The 21,451-nt window shown below is 34.7% G+C and overlaps 5 protein-coding genes across 6 annotated transcripts; 3 read left to right on the forward strand and 2 right to left on the reverse strand.

The window, feature by feature from the left end:
• Positions 1 to 1,769: 1,769 nt before the first annotated feature.
• LOC107907670 (BURP domain-containing protein 17) lies at positions 1,770 to 2,400 on the forward strand. Its single transcript, XM_016835004.1, has 2 exons — positions 1,770 to 2,130; positions 2,246 to 2,400. Exons 1-2 carry the CDS (start codon positions 1,770 to 1,772, stop codon positions 2,398 to 2,400), a joined length of 516 nt encoding a protein of 171 aa, XP_016690493.1.
• Positions 2,401 to 3,324: 924 nt separating this feature from the next.
• LOC107908583 (peptide methionine sulfoxide reductase B5) lies at positions 3,325 to 4,701 on the forward strand. 2 transcript variants are annotated; one of them, XM_041089301.1, is made up of 3 exons: positions 3,325 to 3,936; positions 4,259 to 4,334; positions 4,436 to 4,701. In XM_041089301.1, the coding sequence occupies exons 1-3, from the start codon at positions 3,617 to 3,619 to the stop codon at positions 4,592 to 4,594; spliced, it is 555 nt and encodes a 184-aa protein (XP_040945235.1). In that variant the 5' UTR covers positions 3,325 to 3,616; the 3' UTR covers positions 4,595 to 4,701. The 2 variants fall into 2 exon arrangements, with proteins under 2 accessions (XP_040945235.1, XP_016691288.1); XM_016835799.2 differs by having other exon boundaries at positions 3,373 to 3,936; positions 4,178 to 4,334.
• Positions 4,702 to 5,424: 723 nt separating this feature from the next.
• On the forward strand, positions 5,425 to 10,942 carry LOC107908582 (K(+) efflux antiporter 3, chloroplastic). Its single transcript, XM_016835798.2, has 19 exons — positions 5,425 to 5,773; positions 6,215 to 6,604; positions 6,784 to 6,885; positions 7,048 to 7,128; positions 7,325 to 7,426; positions 7,688 to 7,765; positions 7,923 to 7,991; positions 8,128 to 8,178; positions 8,258 to 8,371; positions 8,446 to 8,547; positions 8,635 to 8,769; positions 8,890 to 9,071; positions 9,152 to 9,284; positions 9,398 to 9,472; positions 9,555 to 9,656; positions 9,751 to 9,912; positions 10,081 to 10,170; positions 10,262 to 10,423; positions 10,504 to 10,942. Exons 1-19 carry the CDS (start codon positions 5,738 to 5,740, stop codon positions 10,711 to 10,713), a joined length of 2,376 nt encoding a protein of 791 aa, XP_016691287.1. The 5' UTR covers positions 5,425 to 5,737; the 3' UTR covers positions 10,714 to 10,942.
• Positions 10,943 to 12,737: 1,795 nt separating this feature from the next.
• LOC107908581 (serine--tRNA ligase) lies at positions 12,738 to 15,657 on the reverse strand. Its single transcript, XM_016835797.2, has 9 exons — positions 15,348 to 15,657; positions 15,198 to 15,268; positions 14,957 to 15,118; positions 14,754 to 14,859; positions 14,382 to 14,575; positions 14,021 to 14,124; positions 13,755 to 13,938; positions 13,313 to 13,492; positions 12,738 to 13,227 (listed from the first exon to the last, which is right to left on the reverse strand). Exons 1-9 carry the CDS (start codon positions 15,478 to 15,480, stop codon positions 13,018 to 13,020), a joined length of 1,344 nt encoding a protein of 447 aa, XP_016691286.1. The 5' UTR covers positions 15,481 to 15,657; the 3' UTR covers positions 12,738 to 13,017.
• Positions 15,658 to 16,307: 650 nt separating this feature from the next.
• Positions 16,308 to 19,332, reverse strand: LOC107908580 (uncharacterized). The gene is made up of 9 exons (XM_016835796.2): positions 19,038 to 19,332; positions 18,823 to 18,887; positions 18,669 to 18,730; positions 17,613 to 18,470; positions 17,465 to 17,522; positions 17,261 to 17,380; positions 17,072 to 17,170; positions 16,829 to 16,974; positions 16,308 to 16,729 (listed from the first exon to the last, which is right to left on the reverse strand). The coding sequence occupies exons 1-9, from the start codon at positions 19,189 to 19,191 to the stop codon at positions 16,510 to 16,512; spliced, it is 1,782 nt and encodes a 593-aa protein (XP_016691285.1). The 5' UTR covers positions 19,192 to 19,332; the 3' UTR covers positions 16,308 to 16,509.
• Positions 19,333 to 21,451: the final 2,119 nt, after the last annotated feature.

Below are 21,451 nucleotides of genomic sequence, written 5' to 3' on the forward strand. Positions count from 1 at the left end.
TAGTTGACATTGAACAATTAGACAATAAGGCCCAACTGAGCCATTAGCATAGGCTTGCATAACCAAGCCCAATCAAATTGAAAGAACATTTTAAAACAAGAGCATGCAACCATATTTCAAGCATTGCATTGCAAAAAAATACAGATTCAAAAAAGAGTTTTAAATTGTCATCTATGGGCTTGAACCGATACTTGATCATCTAAAAGTATTATAAAGACTATTATAATAAGAGTCGAACCCTATTTAGTCTTATTTACTCAAAAAATATAAAATTAATCCCTATAATTAAGATCAAATAACAAATTAATCATTTTATTAAAAAATTCATCTATTTTTATTGTTAAAAGTTGGTTCTTGTACATCAATATGAGATACATATAACACACCACATGTCATTCTTTGATTATTTTGTCGCCATACTAATTTTTAATAGTACTAATAAATGAAATTTTCAACAGAAAAGACTAGTTTATTCTTTTATCTAACGTATAACAACTAAATTGTCTGTTTTTTAACTACTACCTGATAATATGTCATAAATTTTTTTTAAAATTTAAAAATTAAAATAGACTTGATTATTAACTTAAAATACAGTAATAAATAAATATTATACACATATACGTGCATGAAACTGACAAGAATAAAATAGATAAATTTAAACTCCACAATAAAAGTAATGTTATTTTCCTATATTTCACTCCCATTATTCCTTTATCACTAACTTCCAAGAAAATCAAATAATTTAATGGTAATAATCAGCGGGGATAAGAGGCAGGCAAAATTTTTTATTTAGCATTTTTATAATTTATAAAATTTTAAATTATTAATAATAAAATTATACTTTATTCCTTAAAAATAATAAATTTTAATTTAATTTTTAAAAAATTATATAGATGTATTTACTATACCATTTATACTTATCCATTCATATTAAATGTAAAATAATTGACAGCAAATGTGGCAAGCATATACGATAATAGCAAATTCACACCCTACACTGAATTATCATGTGTTTCTTATCAAATAAAGTTTGGTCTGGTGATGAAGTCTGTTTTTCAAAATTTTGTAAAATTTATGATAATATTGAATACGATATTTTTTTTTATTGACGGCATGATTGCATGGGCCATGCAAGAAGTGGACCTTATTGTAAATTTCGTTCTCCTTTTTTCTCCTATAAATAGACAAGCTTAGAGCAACCCAGTACAGTCAGTTCAAGCAAAGAGCAAATTGTTAAAAGATGGTCCAATTCATTCAATGCCTCCTTTTCTCCTGTCTTTTGCTTTTACTCGTAAGCTATATCAAAACTGTTAGCCATTTTATAACTCCGATTCCTTTAATTTAACTCTTTTATTTATGTGCAGTGTGGCCATGGCATCAATGGAGCTAGGGACGTTAAGCCAGTTCCAGTGGCGAATCCACAGGACCTCGACGGAAAATTCACCATCTCCGACTTTCATAAGACGGTGAACATTGGGTCACTGGCAGAAAAAGCTTCTGTTCTTCAAGGACTTGTAGCTAAATACTCCCTTAAAGACCATTCTCATGATAATATGGAGAATTAAAAGGGTGGATTATTCACCGTCGATGAATTGCATAACAATTTCGACACAGGGAAAATATTACCAATCTTTTTCCCTAATAAAGACCCTTCAATATCCACTTCCTTGCCAAAGAAAATTGCCGATTCCATCCCTTTCTCGTCATCAAAACTCCCTCAAATTCTGCAACTATATTCGATCGCACCAGGCTCTTCCTTAGCCAAATCAATGACGGACACGCTTCCAAAATGTGAACATGCACCAGGGATTACTAACATTACAAACTATCATCAGCTAAAGGTGAAACCAAGACCCTGTGCTACTTCCTTTCAATCCATGGTGGATTTTGTTAGTGGTGCTTTTAAAGTTGCCCCTCAAGATACCAAGTTCATTACCACCACCCACCCCACCATGTCTACATCTTCATTGAAAAATTACAAGGTCTTGGAATCTCCTAATGAGATTAAATCTTCGAGGAAAGGAGCTTGTCACCCTATGCTGTACCTTTACGCTGTGTTTTTCTGTCAATACGATGAGGAATTGAGCGAGAGGGTTTTTAAGGTTTCGATGGTGGGTGAGGATACTAAGGGTTGGTTTGGATGGGCGATTGGATGCGGTGCGGTGCATTTAGCTTACTTTTTGTGTTACGCTACAATATCACTAAAATATCAAATCTTACAGCCACCGTTGTTTTTACACTACAGCTACCATCCAAACTCATCCTAAAGATAATATCAATGCGGCTGCTGTTTGTCATATGGACTCGGCTAGGGCTGCACTTCTTAACTTGATGGACAAGCAAGGGAAATCTCCGATGTGTCATTTCTGCTCGGCTGGGGATCTGATTTGGTTTCAGTGAATCGATGATGACATGCACCAGTTCCCAGTTATACCGTCTAAGTTTGTGGCTTGTTTTAGTTTGTTTCTTGGTTCCCTGTCTTGTTGTGCATGCAGGTGTTGCCTGATGTTGCAATATGTATATATATATATATGATATGATATAATGAAATCTGATAATGTTCCTGAATCCTGAAATGAAAGGAATTGATGGAGATCAGATTTTAGAGGCTTGCAATTATGGCAGATCTATTGTATATTTTTATAAAAGAAAACATATGCATGGCTCTATGTGTTACAATATCTTGTTGAGTGGTGTAGTGTGAATCATCTTTGCGTTTTTTCTTTCTCTTTTATATGCACTATATGTGGAAAACTACTACAAAGTTCTTATTCATATTGACCCTGAGATGAATCATAAGTTTTGGGTAAATTATATTAATAATCATTGAATTACGTTTTTTTTTAATCATCTAATTATGAAAATTTACAAAATGATCATTTAATTACTAGTAAAATTTTTTGTCACTCAGTTATGAAAAGTTATAAAATTGTCACTCAATTATTCAATTTTTTCTTTTACCACTCAATTATCTTGAATTTTCGGGTGTTTCAATTTTCATGTTAGCCAGCTCGTGACAAAAAAAAAACAAAATTAAATAGTTGGATGATCATTTTGTAATTTTTCATAGCTAAATGATAAAAAAACTATAATTGAATGATCACTTTGTAATTTTTTATAATTGGGCGATAAAAGAAATCCGTAGTTGACTTCTATTATAGTTTATCGATACAAATTTTGAAGGGTTAAAATATAAAATTACATTAATATATAATCTTATATAAATGAGGACAAAACCTGTAATGGGGAACCAAGGCGAAATTCGAGGAAAAAGAGGCATAATTTGCATGATAAACAAAACTGAATTCCAAGTTCAGCTCCTTCTCCACTAACATAATTCATAAAGATTTTCAGTTTGGTTGCTAAGAAAATGAAGGAAAACACCAAGCTAAACATATTTTCTTGTTTGATCATTATAAGCAACATGAAACTCGGCTGGTTTCGCGCGAGTGAAGAAGCCAGAGTAACGTGGACTTGCCGTTATTCGATTAATTACTTGTACGACATGTCGTTTTGAAGATTTTGTGTTCATCAAATCAATGGAGTAGGATTTTCCGCCTTTGCGTTATCTTCTACCCATTTTTATTCGCCAAAAATCTCCGACTCACTCTCACAAATGGGGCTTCATATCCTCAAAACGACACCATTTTCTTCTTCTTCTTCCCCGAAATCACTACTCCTTATCACCGCCACCGCTGCTAATTATGTTCTTCCTTGTAATAGGCGCTTGAGATTTCCATTTTCTTCACCGAAGGCTATTACTTGCTCAATTTCTTTATCAGAGTCCAGTAGGTTCTTTCTCCAGAGCAAGCGTAGATACCGTGGAAGTCAAGTCGTGGCCATGGCAGCTCCAGGGTCGCTCCAGAAATCCGAGGAAGAGTGGCGTGCTATTCTCTCCCCTGAACAGTTTCGAATTTTGAGACAAAAGGGCACTGAGTAAGTTTCCTAAGCTAGTACCAGTGTTGATCAACACTTTTTTTTTTCTATGGAATATTGAATAAATTTTGAGCTTTTATAGTGTTTATTAGAAGAGTTTGGTAGATTAATGTGCAAAAAGAAATCTGTCCTTTTTAGCTGCTTTTGTTCATGAATCTCTTCAAGGCAGTTTATTCAAAGGATGTTCTTTTAATACCATATCCATTGATAAAATTCCTGGCAATATTTTGATGCTGTATAGGTATCCAGGCACAGGAGAATATGACAAATTCTTTGGTGATGGTGTTTATAACTGTGCTGGATGTAACACTCCTCTTTACAGATCCATAACAAAATTCAATCCTGGTTGTGGTTGGCCTGCTTTTTATAAAGGTCTCCCAGGAGCTATAAATCGAAATGTTAGCTTTCTTCCTCGAATTTCCTCTGTATCATCTTACAAAAATGGTATATGTTTCAAGTAAATTTGACTAATGATGAGAGGTGTGTCATGTTTAACCAGCCGGATCCTGATGGGATGAGAACTGAAATCACTTGTGCAGCTTGTGGTGGTCATTTAGGCCATGTTTTTAGAGGTGAAGGTTTTCGAACGCCGACGAATGAACGTCATTGTGTTAATAGCATATCACTCAAGTTTGTTCCTGCAAATTCTTGGTTATAGTAGCATATATGTTGGTACTATTTATTCATTCTGTATAGAAACATGTCCATAATGATGTATGTAAGTTCTGTATTAAATTCTATTTTGATGGTTCTATTGTGTTTGAACTTCATGCTTCCTTGAAATGAAGGCAAAATCTCGAATTTCTTCGAGTTTCATGTACTGTTACCAGAAGGGCAAATTTCCGGAGCTTCTTTGAATCAGTAAAGATGAAGAACCCATGGATATATAGTTTACTTTGCCTAGCTATTTCAGGTGCTACTTGGTTTCAGAATTCAGATAAATTCCAGAGATGTTTATGGTTTATCTGTTTGATCATTCGATTTCGTTGTGTTCATAAGGTTGAGCTCTTGAAACTTTAAAAGTATTTCATTAGGTAACCACCTTCAGACTTAGAGATATACGGTGGAGATGAAGAATAAGCTTTGGTTAAAATGTGCTCATAGTCTTGGTATTTTTCAAAAATTAGGAATTTAGTCCTTCTACTTTTTAAAGATAATTTTTTTATTAAATTCGTTGTTGTTACATTTTGAAATTAAAAAACTACTCACTTGATAGTCACGTAATTAAAGAAAATATTGTAATTAACTTAAATTTTTAAGAAAATCTAAAAAATAGAGGGACTAAATTTCTGAAAATATAAGTACAAGGACTATAGGCATATTTCAACCATAAGGGTTTTGATGCTAAAAAATCTGAAGTCTGAACCTTATCTAATGTTCACAATTGTTTTTTCTTTAGATAATCTATCCATAACCGCCACGTGTACATAATGTTACCTTACTGCTAACCTGTCTAAATAGAAACCACTTCCTATTTGTCTTCAACCGAACATATATTTTACATAGTCCTCACAAACACACTTCTGGTTGGGACAATTCAATTCTTTACAAGCTCCCTGAAAACACAGCTTTTAAACATGTCGTGGCCACTTCCTCTCCTCTCTTCTTTACCCCCTTAAAATACACACACAAGAAACAGTAACAAATGGACATAATTCAAAAAAAAAAAACCCAGAGTTCATATCTCTCTTTTCTTTTTTTCCCAAGAATCCTTAGAGTTTCTTAAAACAATCAGGAAAATGCCTTAGAAGTTGTCTGTTTCAGGTTCTTGAGTCTTTGGTCTTTAAACCGATTTAACACCATGTTGGAATCAGTATCTTGTTGCCATAGTCCCAAGGTATGTAATCTCTTGGCGTTGACATTTGTCTCTGTGTTTTTCTTGAACGATTAAAGTACTAACCTTATAGTTTTTCTTTCTTTAAATTGCTTTACAAAAAGGATTTTGAACTGTCCTTATGTTTTATACGTATGTTGTGAACCCCTCCTTTAGAGCCTTTTGCTAAATCTTCCAAGACTAAGCTTAGTAGCTTGAAGTTCTGGATATTGTTCTAATTAAATAGTTAAAACTCTTTTAATTTGATTTGGCTTCCTTATAATCTATTGCTATTTCAAGAACAATAAAATTTAATCTATTTTTACAATCATTTTCCTAGTGTTGTAATAGTTTGGAAATCAATTTTAGCTGCCAAAATGTGTTAAGAACTTGATTTTAGAGAACTCTAGTTTCTACCTAGTGAGTGTTGTGTTATTTCATTCTTGAACCGTTCTTTTACTGCAGGGTTATGACTTTGTTAAGCGAAAGAACCAGGGTGGCGCATACTCTCAAGCTATGTCATGGTTTTCTGGGCATTCTTCTTACGTGCCATATATCAATAACATGCTTTTCCATTCTAGACCATTATCCGTAAAAGCAAGAATGAATAATTGCACTCATGTTTTAAAGCATATGTTTGGTGGCACACCTTCTTTACCTTCATCACCATCTAATTCGAGAGGACTTAGTTTCTCCAATCATGGACTGTTCCACCAGAGAAGGTCGCGAATCTATGCAGCGGTTGAAGTTGCTAGTGCTATTGATGTCATCAATGATTTAGGATTGGATACTCTTACATTCTTGGCTGTCACTGTCTTGGTTGTTCCTGCATTCAAGATCATTAGAGCAAGCCCTGTAAGAATAAACACTTCAAGTAGCATTAGTCTCTCAAATTGTTCTTTTTTTCCCCATTGCCATTTCATGTATCGGCATTACATATATGCAAAATAGAAGAAACTATAGATGATATCCGTTTTGGTTGATAGTCTTTCATCCCTAATGTTTAACAAAAATTACATACTAATTGCTTCCAGATACTTGGATTCTTCTTTGCCGGGGTTGTACTGAATCGATTTGCATTGATTAGAAATCTTACAGATGTCAAAGTCCTGTCTGAATGGGGGATACTTTTTCTGGTAAGTTCAATTGCATGACATATCTGGTCTTAGTTATTGGATTGATAGCCATCTTTTAGGTATTTTCTATATTATTTGGCTTTCTAAAGCTGCAAATTACTCGTAGAATACCTTGTTACTATCATGCATATTAATTCTGGTCTAATACATGTTCCTTTTCAGCTGTTTGAAATGGGTTTAGAGCTATCACTTGATCGCCTGAAAGCTCTTGCTAAATTTGCTTTTGGCATGGGATTAACTCAGGTAATGATATCATTGGGAACTGCTATTTTAGTCCGGTTGTGCATCGAGGTTGAAAATCTTACATTCTCTTCTCATATTTGTAAAACAACCGAGCAACATTATATTGGAAATGACAAAGAATGAGTTAAGTTGTTAAAACATGTAAGATATGGAACTGCTTGATTGATATTGTCTTTTTTCTCTTTCTATTTGTAAGGTCTTTCTGTCCACCCTTGCTTTCACCGCATTTGAACTTCCGCCTAACGGGGCTGTTGGAACAAAAATTTTGCAGTTCCTCTTTCACTCTGGGCCTGACCTGGTGAAAATACTTTAATCCTTGACTCTTTAATCATTATTGTATCTGCATTTATTTGTTTAATGCTTTAATCAGCACTGCTACTTACCAGTTGGTGTTCCGTTGAGTGTCATTGTGCAAACTCTAGTGCTACTTTTTGCATGGACTTGTGGATATGTTTACTAATTCAGAATTAGTAATGCTTATAATCTGAATGTTTTGAACAGCAGTTACGTATTAGAGTAAACCGGTTTAGCTTAATTTTCCTTGTTGGTACATTTGTAGGTTAATATAAGAAGTGTTGATGAAGCCATAGTGATTGGTGCTGCTTTATCTCTATCTTCTTCAGCTTTTGTTCTACAGGTATTCTACTTGTGGATATCTAAGAATGGTTGTTTCATTTTGCTACTTTTGTCACTTTGGGTAGATACGTATAAACCGTTGTGGTTAGGCTAAAATTGTGCTGTGCTCATTACAATAAGCATATCTTGCATTCTAAGCTTACAATCATAAAATACAGCTTCTTGCAGAGAAGGGTGAGCTGCCAACAAGATTTGGCTCAGCAACTCTGGGGATACTACTTTTACAGGTTCTTACTTACAGTCAATACATGCTTGCCTTATTTATTCCATTCCATTCGTGGATTTTTCTATATTCAATGCGAAGTAGACATCAAAATTTGGATGTCAATAACCTCATTTGGGTCCTATTCTTGATGTTCGCAGGACATAGCTGTTGTTCCTCTCTTAGTCATACTTCCAGTGCTCGAGAGCCAGGTAGATCATGTGCTTATCAGGTGTATCCGGGAGTCACTGTCATCTACTACCATTTTTAATCTCTTTTTCAACCTTGCAGAACATAATAGAGGACAGTATTTGGCCAATGCTAGCTAAAGAAAGTTTAAAGGCGCTAGGTGGGCTCGGTATACTTTCTCTTGGAGGAAAATACATTCTTAGGAGAGTTTTCGAGGTTTGTTGAGTTTGTTATTAAACAGAGACAAAAAAGGAAGAACAAAAAATGACCCTGGTTTCTTAAATTTTCAGGTTGTTGCTGAAACAAGGAGCTCGGAGGCCTTTGTTGCTCTTTGCTTGTTAACAGTTGCAGGGACTTCCCTTATGACCCAACAGTTAGGCTTCAGTGATACGGTTTGATATGTATTCTCATTAGCAGATAATGCTTAAGATTGATGCATTTCAAGCCTTGTAATAACTACATTCAATTTCGTTATTCAGCTTGGAGCATTTCTGGCTGGAGCATTATTGGCAGAAACAAATTTCCGGACACAGATTGAAGCTGATATACGACCATTTAGAGGGTTGCTTCTCGGGTTATTTTTCGTGACTACTGGAACTTCAATTGACTTGCAGGTATTGTAATCATTTTAAGTACGTATTTTCCTTTATTACTCTCCATTTTCTTGTTCGCATCTGGTATCAGTGCTTCATATTGTTTGATTAATGCAAGTTTATATCGGCTTTGTTTTGCAGCTTCTTTACCGAGAATGGCCAAGTGTGCTTGCACTCTTGTCCGGTTTAATTGTCATCAAAACATTGATTATTACAGCTATCGGTCCTCGTGTTGGACTTACCTTACAGGAAAGTGTAAGAGTAGGATTTCTTTTATCACAAGGAGGCGAGTTTGCGTTCGTTGTTTTTTCTCTTGCTAACAGGTTCGTTAGATGAGTAACTAGTCTCTAAGTAAAACACTTCCGTTTTTATGCTTATAAAGTCTTTTGCCATCCTCGTGCAGCCTTGGGGTGCTACCGCTTGAGCTTAATAAGCTGCTTATTATTGTTGTGGTACTGTCAATGGCATTAACCCCATTGCTTAATGAAGTTGGAAGAAGGGCTGCTGATTTCGTTGACAACAAGCTTAATGAAGATGTATGTTCGTAATAGTATTTCATTTCAGTATCATCAATGACTATTTTTTTCTCTCATCATCTTGCTTCGGAAACGAGTTTATCTGTGTGAACTTAAAGAAGAAATTTTCACAGAATGATGCCGATGAGATGGTGAACTTTGATGCAAGTGAACCCGTTGTTATCATTGGCTTTGGTCAAATGGGCCAGGTATGTCAAATATCATGCAGTAATAGTGATAATTATCATGTGGCAGCAACACGAGTTAAGTCTAAAATGTTTTTACTTGCAGGTACTTGCTAATTTTTTGTCGACTCCGCTTGCTTCTGGAGTAGATGGTGACTTCATGGGATTACATTATATAGCTTTTGACCTCAATCCTTCTGTGGTGAAGGTATCCAAATTTCATCATATAAACTGATGATAACATACGCTATTTCATTACCGATAGGTAACGGTATTGAAAATATTTGTCACTGCATTCACAGGCATCTAGAAAGCTCGGTTTCCCGATTCTTTATGGAGATGGGTCAAGTCCAGGTGTTCTGCAGTCTGCTGGTATCAAGTCCCCGAAGGCTGTCATGATTATGTACCGAGGAAAAAAGAGGACAGTTGAAGCTGTTCAAAGGCTTCGACTTGCCTTCCCCGCGGTAATAGCTCGCTCTTTCTTGTCCTGGGTGGCCTTTATTAATGCTGCATTTGCCATTATTGATCCATTCATACTTTATTTCATGTAAACTTATAAGCTACTATTGCATTTTCTACTTTTTTCGATAAAATGAATTGCTAATCTTTGACTAAAATATGCTTTCGAGAAGGTTCCAATCTATGCAAGAGCTCAAGACCTCAAACATCTCTTAGATTTAAAAAAAGCCGGTGCAACAGACGCAATCTTAGAGAATACGGAGGTACTGATAATTTCTTTTGCTCTTCATTGTTATTACAAGGTTCAGCTTTCATGCTTCAGCTACTTGACTCCGAATATCCTATTTTGTGCAGACAAGTTTACAACTTGGATCCAAGCTTTTGAAAGGATTTGGTGTCATGTCCGATGACGTAACATTTCTACGTCAGCTTTTTCGAAATTCCATGGAGTTACAAGCTCAAGAAGAACTCAACAAAACCGATGATCGAGAACCAGATATTATGAAGCCATTGCAGGTACGTGGTACTTGGATGCATCTAGGTTTTTTTAACATCATGTCATTACAATCTTGGATGGATTAACTTTGTTTGATTAGGCGAGAACCGATAAGGCTGAAGCATCGACATTATCAACCTCAATCAAGGATGAATCATCGAGACATAAAGTCACCCTGTTTCAAGTGGCCGAAGCAAAGCAAGACGGTGTACTTAATCGGTCTGAAGGTCCGGAGTCTCGAGGTAGTTTGTACGGAGAAATAGATAGTGAGAATGGGTTTCCAATGACAGCAGATGAGCAACAACATTAGAAGCATCAAAGCTTGAAGACATTTGTTATAGATACTGATTTAACATTGTTGCTGAAGAAGGTATTTTTTTAGTGAAAAGTTTTGTTTATTTTCAGCCAAAACCAGTTCAATACATTTGGCTGTTAAGCATTTTCGTGGTAAAGTTCCAGTCTTTTCTTTTTTTGAAACTACACATCCCCCATGTATACACTTAATGAAGATAATGCAAAAGGACTAATGATTCATTTCAGTCATTCTCTTCCTTTTTCTTTCATTTAGAACCATATACATCATGCAAGGACCCGGCAAAGCTCGAACAAACAAGCCTCAACTTTTATCATGTTAATGCATTTCTAGTGATGAATCAAACTTACATATTGAAAAATAAAGTTGGGATATTTAGGAATTTTGATCATCTTAGAACTAGTGAGAGAAGCAGGACAGCACGTGTGTCCCGGCCTGTCGTGTATCTACAGTAACAGTATCAGAAAACCAACGGCTTAAAGGGTTGGTGTAGTGGTGAACCGAAGATTAATCAAATCAAAGGTTTCCACGTTCCATTATCTTTTTGTCTTACGCTCATTGTTTATGGTGTGGATACAGTCAAAATCTGCGAAAGGTTTAGTACTTAAGTTTTACTTTTCTTTTTTATCGTAACAGACCAAACGATTGAAAGAATGCTTGAATTAAGGTACATGAAACAAAAAAAAAAAAGGTATCAAATTGAAAAAATTCAGGTACCAAAGTGAATATTGAATCCAAACTCAAGTACTAAATTGAAACAAAAAAATTCAATACTATATAATATATTTATTAATCCATGGTGTTTTAAATATAAGTAATAAAAACAAATTTACACATTTATACAATTTAGTTCCTACAGAATAAAAGGTCAAATATGGTCCGAATAAAAGAATAGAGCCTAAATTGAATGAAATGTGTAAAAGTTAATGCCTAAGTTCGTTTATGTTTCAAATAAAGGGACCAAAATACAATCTGAGGTACAACATAGGGACTAGTATCGTATTTTTCCCCCACCATACTACTGAAAACTTAAACCGACTGAAATGCCCACAGACTGTTTCCCTGGTTTTCTCATTCCTAACCTCTTCCAAATCCCTTTATTTAATAAACAGCTGACTGTCAATTTATCAAATAAGCAAGTGAAAGATCATTGATTTCATATCTAATTATGGCGCCTACTGCTGCAATGTTGATTCTTCCCCATCTCGGCGAAACTACTTCACCGGTCGTTCCTACTTCACCGCCACCGGAGGTAAAGGCCTCTGCTTTGAAATGGATTGCACTGGGTAAAAGCTTTTTTGTTCGAACAAAATCTGGGTCTATTAGCAAAGAGTCAAAAATGGAGGTTGACCGTTGTTTATGTGCTGATTCTGGCTTGGAAAACAGGTTCCTTGAAGCCTTTGAACTCAGCTGGTGGTAAGGTAATGATCATGATCCATAGTTGACGGGTCGGGCAGAGGCTTGTTTGTAAATTTATCACTTTAATGTTGGTTTTCATTGCACCAACTCTGTAAATTACAGCCAATTTTCTAGTGGAAATGTAATCCTCAAACTTCAGTTTGATTACAGTTTGGTTTTTCAATTGCATATTTTTATAGTAAAAGTTATAGAAATCAAGTTCGGTTCTATATCATTCATTTTTGTATTTCTCCCAAAAATGAACTCTTTCTTGGAAAAGAAAGGGTTTTTTCTTAATCTATCAAAATAGTCTCTTCTTTTCTTTTTTTTTTTTTTGCTTCAGGATATATTTTATTCTATTATATTAAAAATAATATATTTTAATCGTAAATAGCTAATATAAAATTAAAATGTAAATAACTAAAATTAAAGACTAAAATTAAAATGTAAATAACTAAAATTAAATTGTAATTCGAGACAAACAAAAATAATTATTTTGATAATTTATTTATTTTTATGTTTAACCTACGAGAATTAGTAAATTATTTGCTTCTCATTTTTTACAAGCATTTATAACTGCAATCAAATTTTAATTCATAATGCAAAAATTCGAGACTCTAAGATAACCAAAAAAGAACAAAAATCCATTCTATTGTACATCAATGAGAAAACATTCAATTAAAACTTAAAACTTAAAACTACAACGGTTATACAAATCCTTAAATGTCACCTTCTCCTTGTTCCAACAACACCTCGAAACGTGGTATCAAGGCGGGGATTCGGCTTATCTTTTGCAATGTACCACAAATAATTCAATGGTATACTCAAGTTTCATCATAAAGAAAAGGTTAAAGACAAACAATTTCAGAGCAACAAAAATAGTTTTAGCCAATTTGAGCCTTACTAGGCCTTTGATTTCTTCCCTTTAGCTTCAGGTGCCGGCTTGGTCTTGAAAGGCAGGAAAGACTTCCCACCCATGTACGGTTGTAAAACTTCGGGTATTTCGACACCATCTTCTTTCTGGTAAGTCTCAAGTATGCAGCACATGGTCCTTTCTGTTGCGGTGAGAGTCGAGTTCAACAGATGAACATATTGTTTTGCCTGTTCATTGTTCTGAAAGTCGAAAACAACAGAAACAGTAACAAAGCATGAACCACAAATTTCCTCATCTATAACAGGACAAACCAACAGGACCTACCTTTTTCTGCCCGTATCTGATTTCCAGTCGCCTTGATTGATAATCTGTACAATTCGAGCAAGACACCAGCTCTCTGTAAGTTTGAGATGCAGGAAACCATGCTTCCAAGTCGTATTTCTTGGCAGCAGCATCATTAAGAGCGCCAGAAACAATGGCGACGATTTGATAAGGTAGCTTTAGCTGCAAAATGGGATTTACACAAATCCATGCAAAGTCAAACTTTTAATAAAAGGCAAACTACAGCAACTTAAGTTGGAGGGCAAAGACTCGTTTTATTATTAAGACCACAAGGACTGCCCATTGATAACCTATGAAGCTGGCCTGATTAGGTTCACTGGTCCAGATAAAGTCGACATTTAAAGAGTCCTAAGTATAAATAGAAATGGAATTAGGTGAAAGGCTGGGGATCTTTTGTGTTCAATAAATTCGAAAAATGTCTTACCTCCTGATAAAATTCCTCAGAGTTCTTCAACATTTCCTCGTGCATGTCCCACGAATCATTGCCATTTGGGCTGGTAATGCAGAATTGCTCCACTTTCTCAAATTGATGAACCCGGAAAATCCCCAAAGTATCACGGCCATGTGAACCGGCTTCTTTACGAAAGCAAGACGAAAATCCAGCATACCTGGGAAAAAACAGTTTTCATAAACAAAAAGGAAGACAATTTTTTAATAGCAATGGAGGCACCATTTTGACATGATTAGAACCTTATAGGTAGCTCCGAGGGCTGGATCCAATCATCCACGTGGTAAGCACAGAGGGGCTGTTCGGCTGTTGCAATAAGATACTTGTCATCACCCTCACCGGTCACCTGACAAAACCAGATATGCTTTCTTATCATACGAAAAGAAAATAACAGTCAAAACAATGAACCGCCAAATGAAGAACACATTTCTGAACATTAAAAAACAACCAACACTTCTTTTTGTTCCTTTTTCATAATATATAAGAGAACATTCCATAATAGAAAGTAAATCAGTATCAAGAAGAACCAAGTCATCTATGAATCAAGAGCATCTCAATGGTACAAGGAAAGAAAAGACCATCGAAGCAACATGCAAATGTTACCTTGTAAAGTTCCTCATCGAACTGGGCCAATTGAGCACACTTGGCCATAACATCTTTCCTCATGAAGAAAGGTGTTTGCAACGCTGTATACCCCCTTTTCTCCAAAAAATCAAGCCCAAAATTGATCAAAGCTTGATTGAGACGCACCCCATCTCCTTTAAGGTAGAAACCTCTCCCTCCTGCTACATCAGCACCTATAGTACAAAGCGTGGGGTAATCAGTTAAAACGATTCAACAATAAAAACAAACCAAGCCAATTTGCCAGCCGATTTCATGCACGAAATATATCATATATTCATATTTTCTCCTCCCAAAGAAATGCATTCACATTACGCAAGCCAGAGCATGTTCACTCTCAAAAAAATGAATTACCCTTTTTCGTATCAGCAATCCCAAGAAGCTCGACAAGGTCAACATGATTCTTTAGCTTAGGCTCTGACCGCTTCTCACCCCAAGTTCTAATCACAGCATTATTTGCCTGTATTATTTTAGTGAAATAAGTCAAAATATTCTAATTAAAACTATTTAGCAATAAAAAACTATCCAAATGAATAAAAATTTGCTGTGTAACTCACTTCATCGTCACTGATTGGAGCCGAATCATGCACAAGATTCCCAATTTTCTCCAATTTAGATTTCAAAACAGCCCAAGCATCCTTAACTTCAGTATCTTTCACAGCGATTTTCTGTTTAATCTCCTCTGTTTTTGCAATCGTCTCCGTTGCATCTTGCTTAGCCTTTTTTCCACACCAATTCAAACAATAAAAATGCAATTATAGAAAAAAAAACTGTCACTAGATAGAGAAAGAAACCCACAATTTTAAGTTGAGCAACTTGCTTATTGATCTTGTTGAACTCTTTTCGCAGATTTTCGAGATCATACAACACTGTAACAGACATTTTACTATTAGGAAATAAATAAAAGAATAAGCAAATCGAAACGTGAGAAATGAAAGCGGTAATTACATTGACGATAGACTTTGTCAAGGTCGATGATGGCATCGACATCTTCGACCTTGGCGAAACGACGACGTTGAGATTCACGAATGATCTCTGGATTGTGACCCTTTTCTTCTCTGAACAAATTGATATCCAACATTTTTGTTCTTTTTTTTTCCTCCTTTGATTTCCCACAAAGCAGCTTAATTCACTGACTGAATAAGCTTAAGGCAAACACAGAGAAACCCTAGATTCAGTGACTGTTTGTTTTCCTGGTTGGGTTTATTCTTACTACGGATGGTATTGTTTGAGCTTTTTGGGCACAAAAAATGGCCTCATGAATTGGGCTTCTTTTACATATATTAAAAATTAGGTACACCATTAACGATTATTAGTAAGTTCAAGTTTTAGTTATTTAACTTCAAAAAGTTACAAAATAATCTTTAAATTAATTGAAAGTTTTAATTTAAAGCACTGAGCTATTCAAAAATTTTTATTTAAATTACTGGGTTGTTAAGTTTTTTTTTTAAATTCAATTAGTGAGCTCAAAGTGATGATTCAACGATCGATCCAAGCTGGCAATCGTCCATCTATGAGTAGAATAACATACGTTAGATCTAAGTCAATTTAACGACAGTGTCAGACATTAGAGAAAAAAAACTGTTTGGATTTTAGTTCGCAAACTCGCAACGTTCAAAACTATTTCAACAGAAAAAAAAAACTAAACTTATAGAAGAGAAAGGAAAAGAAAGCTTTCGGTTGGTGCAGGCAATAAAAACAGAGAAGGCCATATAATTGTGATTTTAATATCATGGTGCTATAAATGAAAACTCTCAAAGATAATAATGTAACTTTATTGCTTGAGTACTTTGTTCAAATTAGCACATACTCTATTACATATCTTGCAAGTTATAAACTTAAGTAGCTTTAGGCACATAATGTCCATTCCTTAATACACTTGATATGTATATTATCTTGCTAACTCCATTGGTAAAAATCTTGAATATTTGCATATTATAAATGAATTCATACAATGTCATTCTTGTAGCACAAATGTTACAGCTTAGAAGCAATTACTTGAAAAGGAACTTGGCATTCCCTCAAAAGATTGAAACAATTCAAGCAAGCAAATGAGTGTTCAAAAAAAAAAAGGGGTGGCTGGCTAGTGACCAAGGCAAATACACTTGCATCATGCTACTACTCTCTTTGTGCAGTTTTTTGGAGCATGAAGGCTATGAAAGTTTGGCTCTTTTGGTATGGTTGTATGCCTTCTTCGCTGCGATGATGATGCCTTCTTCGTCAAGGAAGTTCCATTCTTGTTAGGGTCCGACGTTCCCTTAAGGGGTCTGGCCATTGTAGGTGACATTTCCTTAATTGCACCGAGTTTCTTCCTACTCAATGCTGCTACCCTGTAAGAATTAGGAATATAGTTTTTTATCCTTTAGAGAACATACAAATTTATTTTCATTGATGAAAAAGCAAAGGATATTTCCAGATTTGTTACTTACACTCGTGGTCTAGTCTTCTCTGATCCACCCTCGGATTTTTGAGTTGCCTTTTGATGCATAGGGGCGGTACGTTTTTGGGGAATGGTTGAAATCTTTCTTTCCATGGATCCTTTCGGTTTCATCAAGCTAGAGGTCTTGATGGTTTGCTACAAAGTAAAGTACATACCATAGGATTAACTTCAGCAAATTCCCTGGATGACCAATGAACACAGCTATGGGAAACAAATAGAAATTTTAACTTACTGTTTGATCTTTATGTGTTCTTGTATCTGATTCATTGTCGCCTTCAGGTGCTTGAAGATGCTTCTTCTCCAAGTTTGCTTCCTTTAAAATTCCTCTTTCCTGAACAGCCAGAAAATTATCAGGATAACATAAAGAAATTTTGATGCCCATTTTGCATTTTAATAATATCTACAATAAACAATGCCATACATCTGTTCTAAGTCGAAAAGGCTTCGGATTTGTAAGCTTAGGCTTTCTGTAATTCATTCCTTGAGCACCTTTAACTGCGGTGGAGTTTTCTTTCATTGTCTTACTTATCACTTTAGCAACCTGCATCATCATGAACAGACATTAGAAAAACCAGAAAGATATATTAGACAACAAACAAAGGATATAACTTTATAAACAAGCTACCTTTTGAATGTTTTTATGAGTCTCATTCATCAACTTGCCCGTGTCACAATCCAATTTTCTGCAATAAATTTTGGTGCAAATTCAACGGTGAATGCAAGTGAATAATAAATAAACAAAAGTATGAACAAACATGTCATGAATTCCATACCTGTTTTCATCAGAAGCTGCATAATTTTCCTTGTTATTGTCAATTTCCATGACTTTGCTTTCACTTACTCTGATATTAGATGCCATAGCATTTTCTTTGTCGTCGTCGCCCTCTGTTGCTTCAGGGATTTCATTGTCCTTAGGACATGGTTCAATGTTCTCTTCATGGCTGCTCCTTGAGGGACCTGTTGCTTGCTCCAATATATCTGAAGGATTCTTAGAAGTACTATCAATTGTGTCCTGTTCATCCTGTTGACGACCCAAAGCAGCTTCAGACAATGGTAACTCATTTTCGTTCTTCTTTTTCTTCAAACGATTTATAGATTTAACTTCTTGAGTCTTCTGATTCTGGCAATGCAAAGAATCGTATACTCGGCTTTTAACCTCTCTCCCTCTTAACTGTTTCCTTGGAGCAGCTAATGGTTTATTACACCCCAATGCATTCTTCTTACTCCCATCAGTAATCTCAAGCTTCTTCATCCCTGAACATATCCTCCTTAATGAACTACTCCATTCCACAGACTTCTTCAACTTCACTGCCTTCTTTGGAGAATGAAAGACCAAAGCCTTTGCCACCACTCTATCCTTTGGCACCTCGACCGTAGTCGGTTTTGGGTTCCTAACACTTCGAAAAGTACCCGGATTCGACACCCCTTTCTTGTTCCTTGGAGTAGTCAAGGCCTTAGTAGATGGTTGCTTTGCTGCTGTTGCCTTCTTCACATTTGGGGTAGTCGAACTCTGCTTAACTTTCACTTTAGCTTCACCCATCTTTGTTGAAATGGATGAGATCATAGCCAATCTTGACACTCTAGACTTTGAAGATTTAGCAGGAACCGTACGGGGACATTCCAATTTCAACCTAAAATGACAATAAAAAACAGCCTCAATCAGTACCATCATCATTGCAACAAGAAGGACATGAGTTCAAGCATGCTTAAGCACGTTTAAGGGCTTGGAGGAGTTATAGGTACGATGTAGGCATTGTATATAAAATCAAACAATCAATGAAGAAAAAATAGAATGCAAATCTCAGTGAAGAACATTTCCATGTATATACCTTGAGTCTCTTCTGCAAAGAGCTTTTCTAAGCCCAACACTTGGACTCCTAGCCGCCATAACCTGAAAGATTCAGTTCTTTAAGTTCAGCAATCACTTAAAGACATGAAAAAATGAAAAGGGAAAACAAAAAAGGGAGCAAATTTTGTACTAACCCTAAGCACAAAATTTTTATAAATTTCTTCAGGATCCATTTCTTCTTCATGCTTTTGATCACATCCTGAGAAACAAGAACAACAAAAAAACATCATTGAGACCTAACATCGAGTACTAGTTTGTTTTAAACCAAATTAATGAAACCCAACCACAAATGTAAGCTTTGTTCTTATCTACGAAATCAAATTATAGTTTCAAGCAAAATGGACCTCACCGACACGGAGGCAAAACCAGTAACGGTCATCATTTTCAGTGCGGCAACGATCAGGTGCGGCGAGGTCTACGAACTTGGGAGCCTCAATCTTTTCGTAGAATTCGTCGCCGATTACTTCTTCGTCGCCGGCACCGTTGATCTGAAATTCGTCCATTTTTCGTTGCCGGAGATCTAAGATACGATGAAGCGGAGCGTAAACTAGCCGGTAGAGAGTCAAAGGCTTTGGCAAGTAGTATTTTCCTTTTTGTTCTTGGAAGCCGTTCCCTTAGTCGATTGTTTTAAATTTGTTGCAGGTTCTGTAACTAGCCGTTACAGGCATAGGGGTAATATAGTTTGGATCAGAAGGGTGTTTTGGTAAACTGCATATTGGATAATTGAGACAACAGCCGTTTCCGCTTGTCCATTCCTCAACTAATATTTCAAATATATTTAATTGATCCATTTCCAACTAGTGTCTAAATTTCAAATCAATCTTTTAATTTTAAAATATTTTAATTGAGTCCTTAATATTCAATATTGTATCAATCAAGTCCTTCTATAAATTTATCTATTAGCTCAAATACGATGTAGAGTACATTTAAAACACGTGATTCAAACTGTAAATTATTTAAATGATAAATATCAAAACTGTACATGAATTTTAGTTCAATGTCCAATTCTATACATGAAACTTTGATTTGACTCAATTTTCACAAATCACTAACAACATTTTCGACATAACATTATTATACATTGATGTATAAATTTAATATTCATTCCATCTTTTAGCATGTTAGATTCAAATCGTCCATACAATAGGATTAAATCATAATTTTATCATTCTTGAAAGTCAAAATATAATTTCACTATATTTTGAAGGGTTTAAAGGAGATTTTCCCATTTTAGGGGTCAAGGCCATTGCCTACCCCTCCTAAGTACACAAATGTTTCTAGTCCGATAAAAAGACCTTATTGATAAAATATTAATACTTTAAGGACTTAATTAAAATGTTTAAAAATTTAAGAATCTTACTTAAACTTTTAAACATATTTAAAGTAAGACAGCATTGATTAAAGTCGGCCAAAAAGGCAGTATTAAAATGAATCGTGTGGTTTTTAATTTTTACCTACTACATACGTGTTTGATAAAAGAGTACACGTAGTTAAATTAGGTTTAAGTCAATTAAGTAGTAATATGGATTATTAACGTAGTCAAACCCCACAAATCTTTTATTTCCTTTAATTGCACAACAAGTCTTGGTTTAATTTAATTTATATGCTCCAATTATTAATTATTTATCATTCATCCAAATGAGATTTTTTTTTCAAGAAAAATGTTCACCTCGAAGCTAATTGCATTAGTCTTTCTTAAACTTCAAAATATTCTAATTACACCCTCAAGTTATCGATGTTAAATCAATCAATTCTTTCATTATTGAAACCATGAATTTAACCATAATAACATGCGCATTCTTATGTGATATAAATTTTAAAATTAGAAGAAAAAAAAAAGAGTGAACATTAGTTTCTGTAAAACCTTCGAAAACCTCAAAAATTTGATTTTTTTTTCATTTCAAATTATGTCAGATAAGATTTGACGTCACATTTAACGGTTAAATTAACAATTTTAGTAGCAAAAGGATTTTATTGATATAACATCGATAGTTTAAGGATATGTGTTTAAAATATTTAAAATTTAAAGACTAATTTAGAATGAGGTTCATAGTTTCGGATAGTTGTGCAATTTATACTCATATTAATTTATTAAGAATTCGAGGTCTTTTTCCACTTTATTATATGAAAGTTTGAATCTTCCTTCAAGAAAAACAAGTAGGGGAATCCTAACAACTCAAGAAAATATAAGGTTAAATTCTAATATTAGTACCTTTATTATATGGAAGTTGTGGATTTAGTTCCTATAATTGAATTTGATTATTTTTAGTCATTGTACTTTTTAAATTTTAAAATTTCAACCATGACCAAAAAGTACTTATTAAATTCATTAAGTTCTGTTATTTCTTTACACATATATGTAATATGTGAAAAACACGGACTAAATCTATAATTTTACATATAATACAGGACTAATAGCAAAATTTTATGGAATTACAAATTGAAAATGAATTCGAATATGAATAACTAATCTCCTGTCTATTTAAATTTTATGTAATTACAAATTAATATAATGGTAAATTTGAATCTTGACCTCTCTAAAAATTTATTATTCAATTTTGGCCCTGTTTGCCCCTGCTGTCCTTATATTAAAAAAAATCATTTTGTAGTAAAAAAATTTGATCCAAAAAGTTTGTATCAACTCCACTTTAAGCTAAAATCAAGTGTCTGAGTAACTATGATCCTTTACCAGAATCATGAACTGTGTACTAATTCAATAGTTAACCCATGGCTTACATAGTTTAATAATTTAATAATCTTGAT

Source organism: Gossypium hirsutum, chromosome D02, assembly GCF_007990345.1.
Source record: "Gossypium hirsutum isolate 1008001.06 chromosome D02, Gossypium_hirsutum_v2.1, whole genome shotgun sequence".
In the NCBI taxonomy this organism is placed as follows: Eukaryota; Viridiplantae; Streptophyta; class Magnoliopsida; order Malvales; family Malvaceae; genus Gossypium; species Gossypium hirsutum.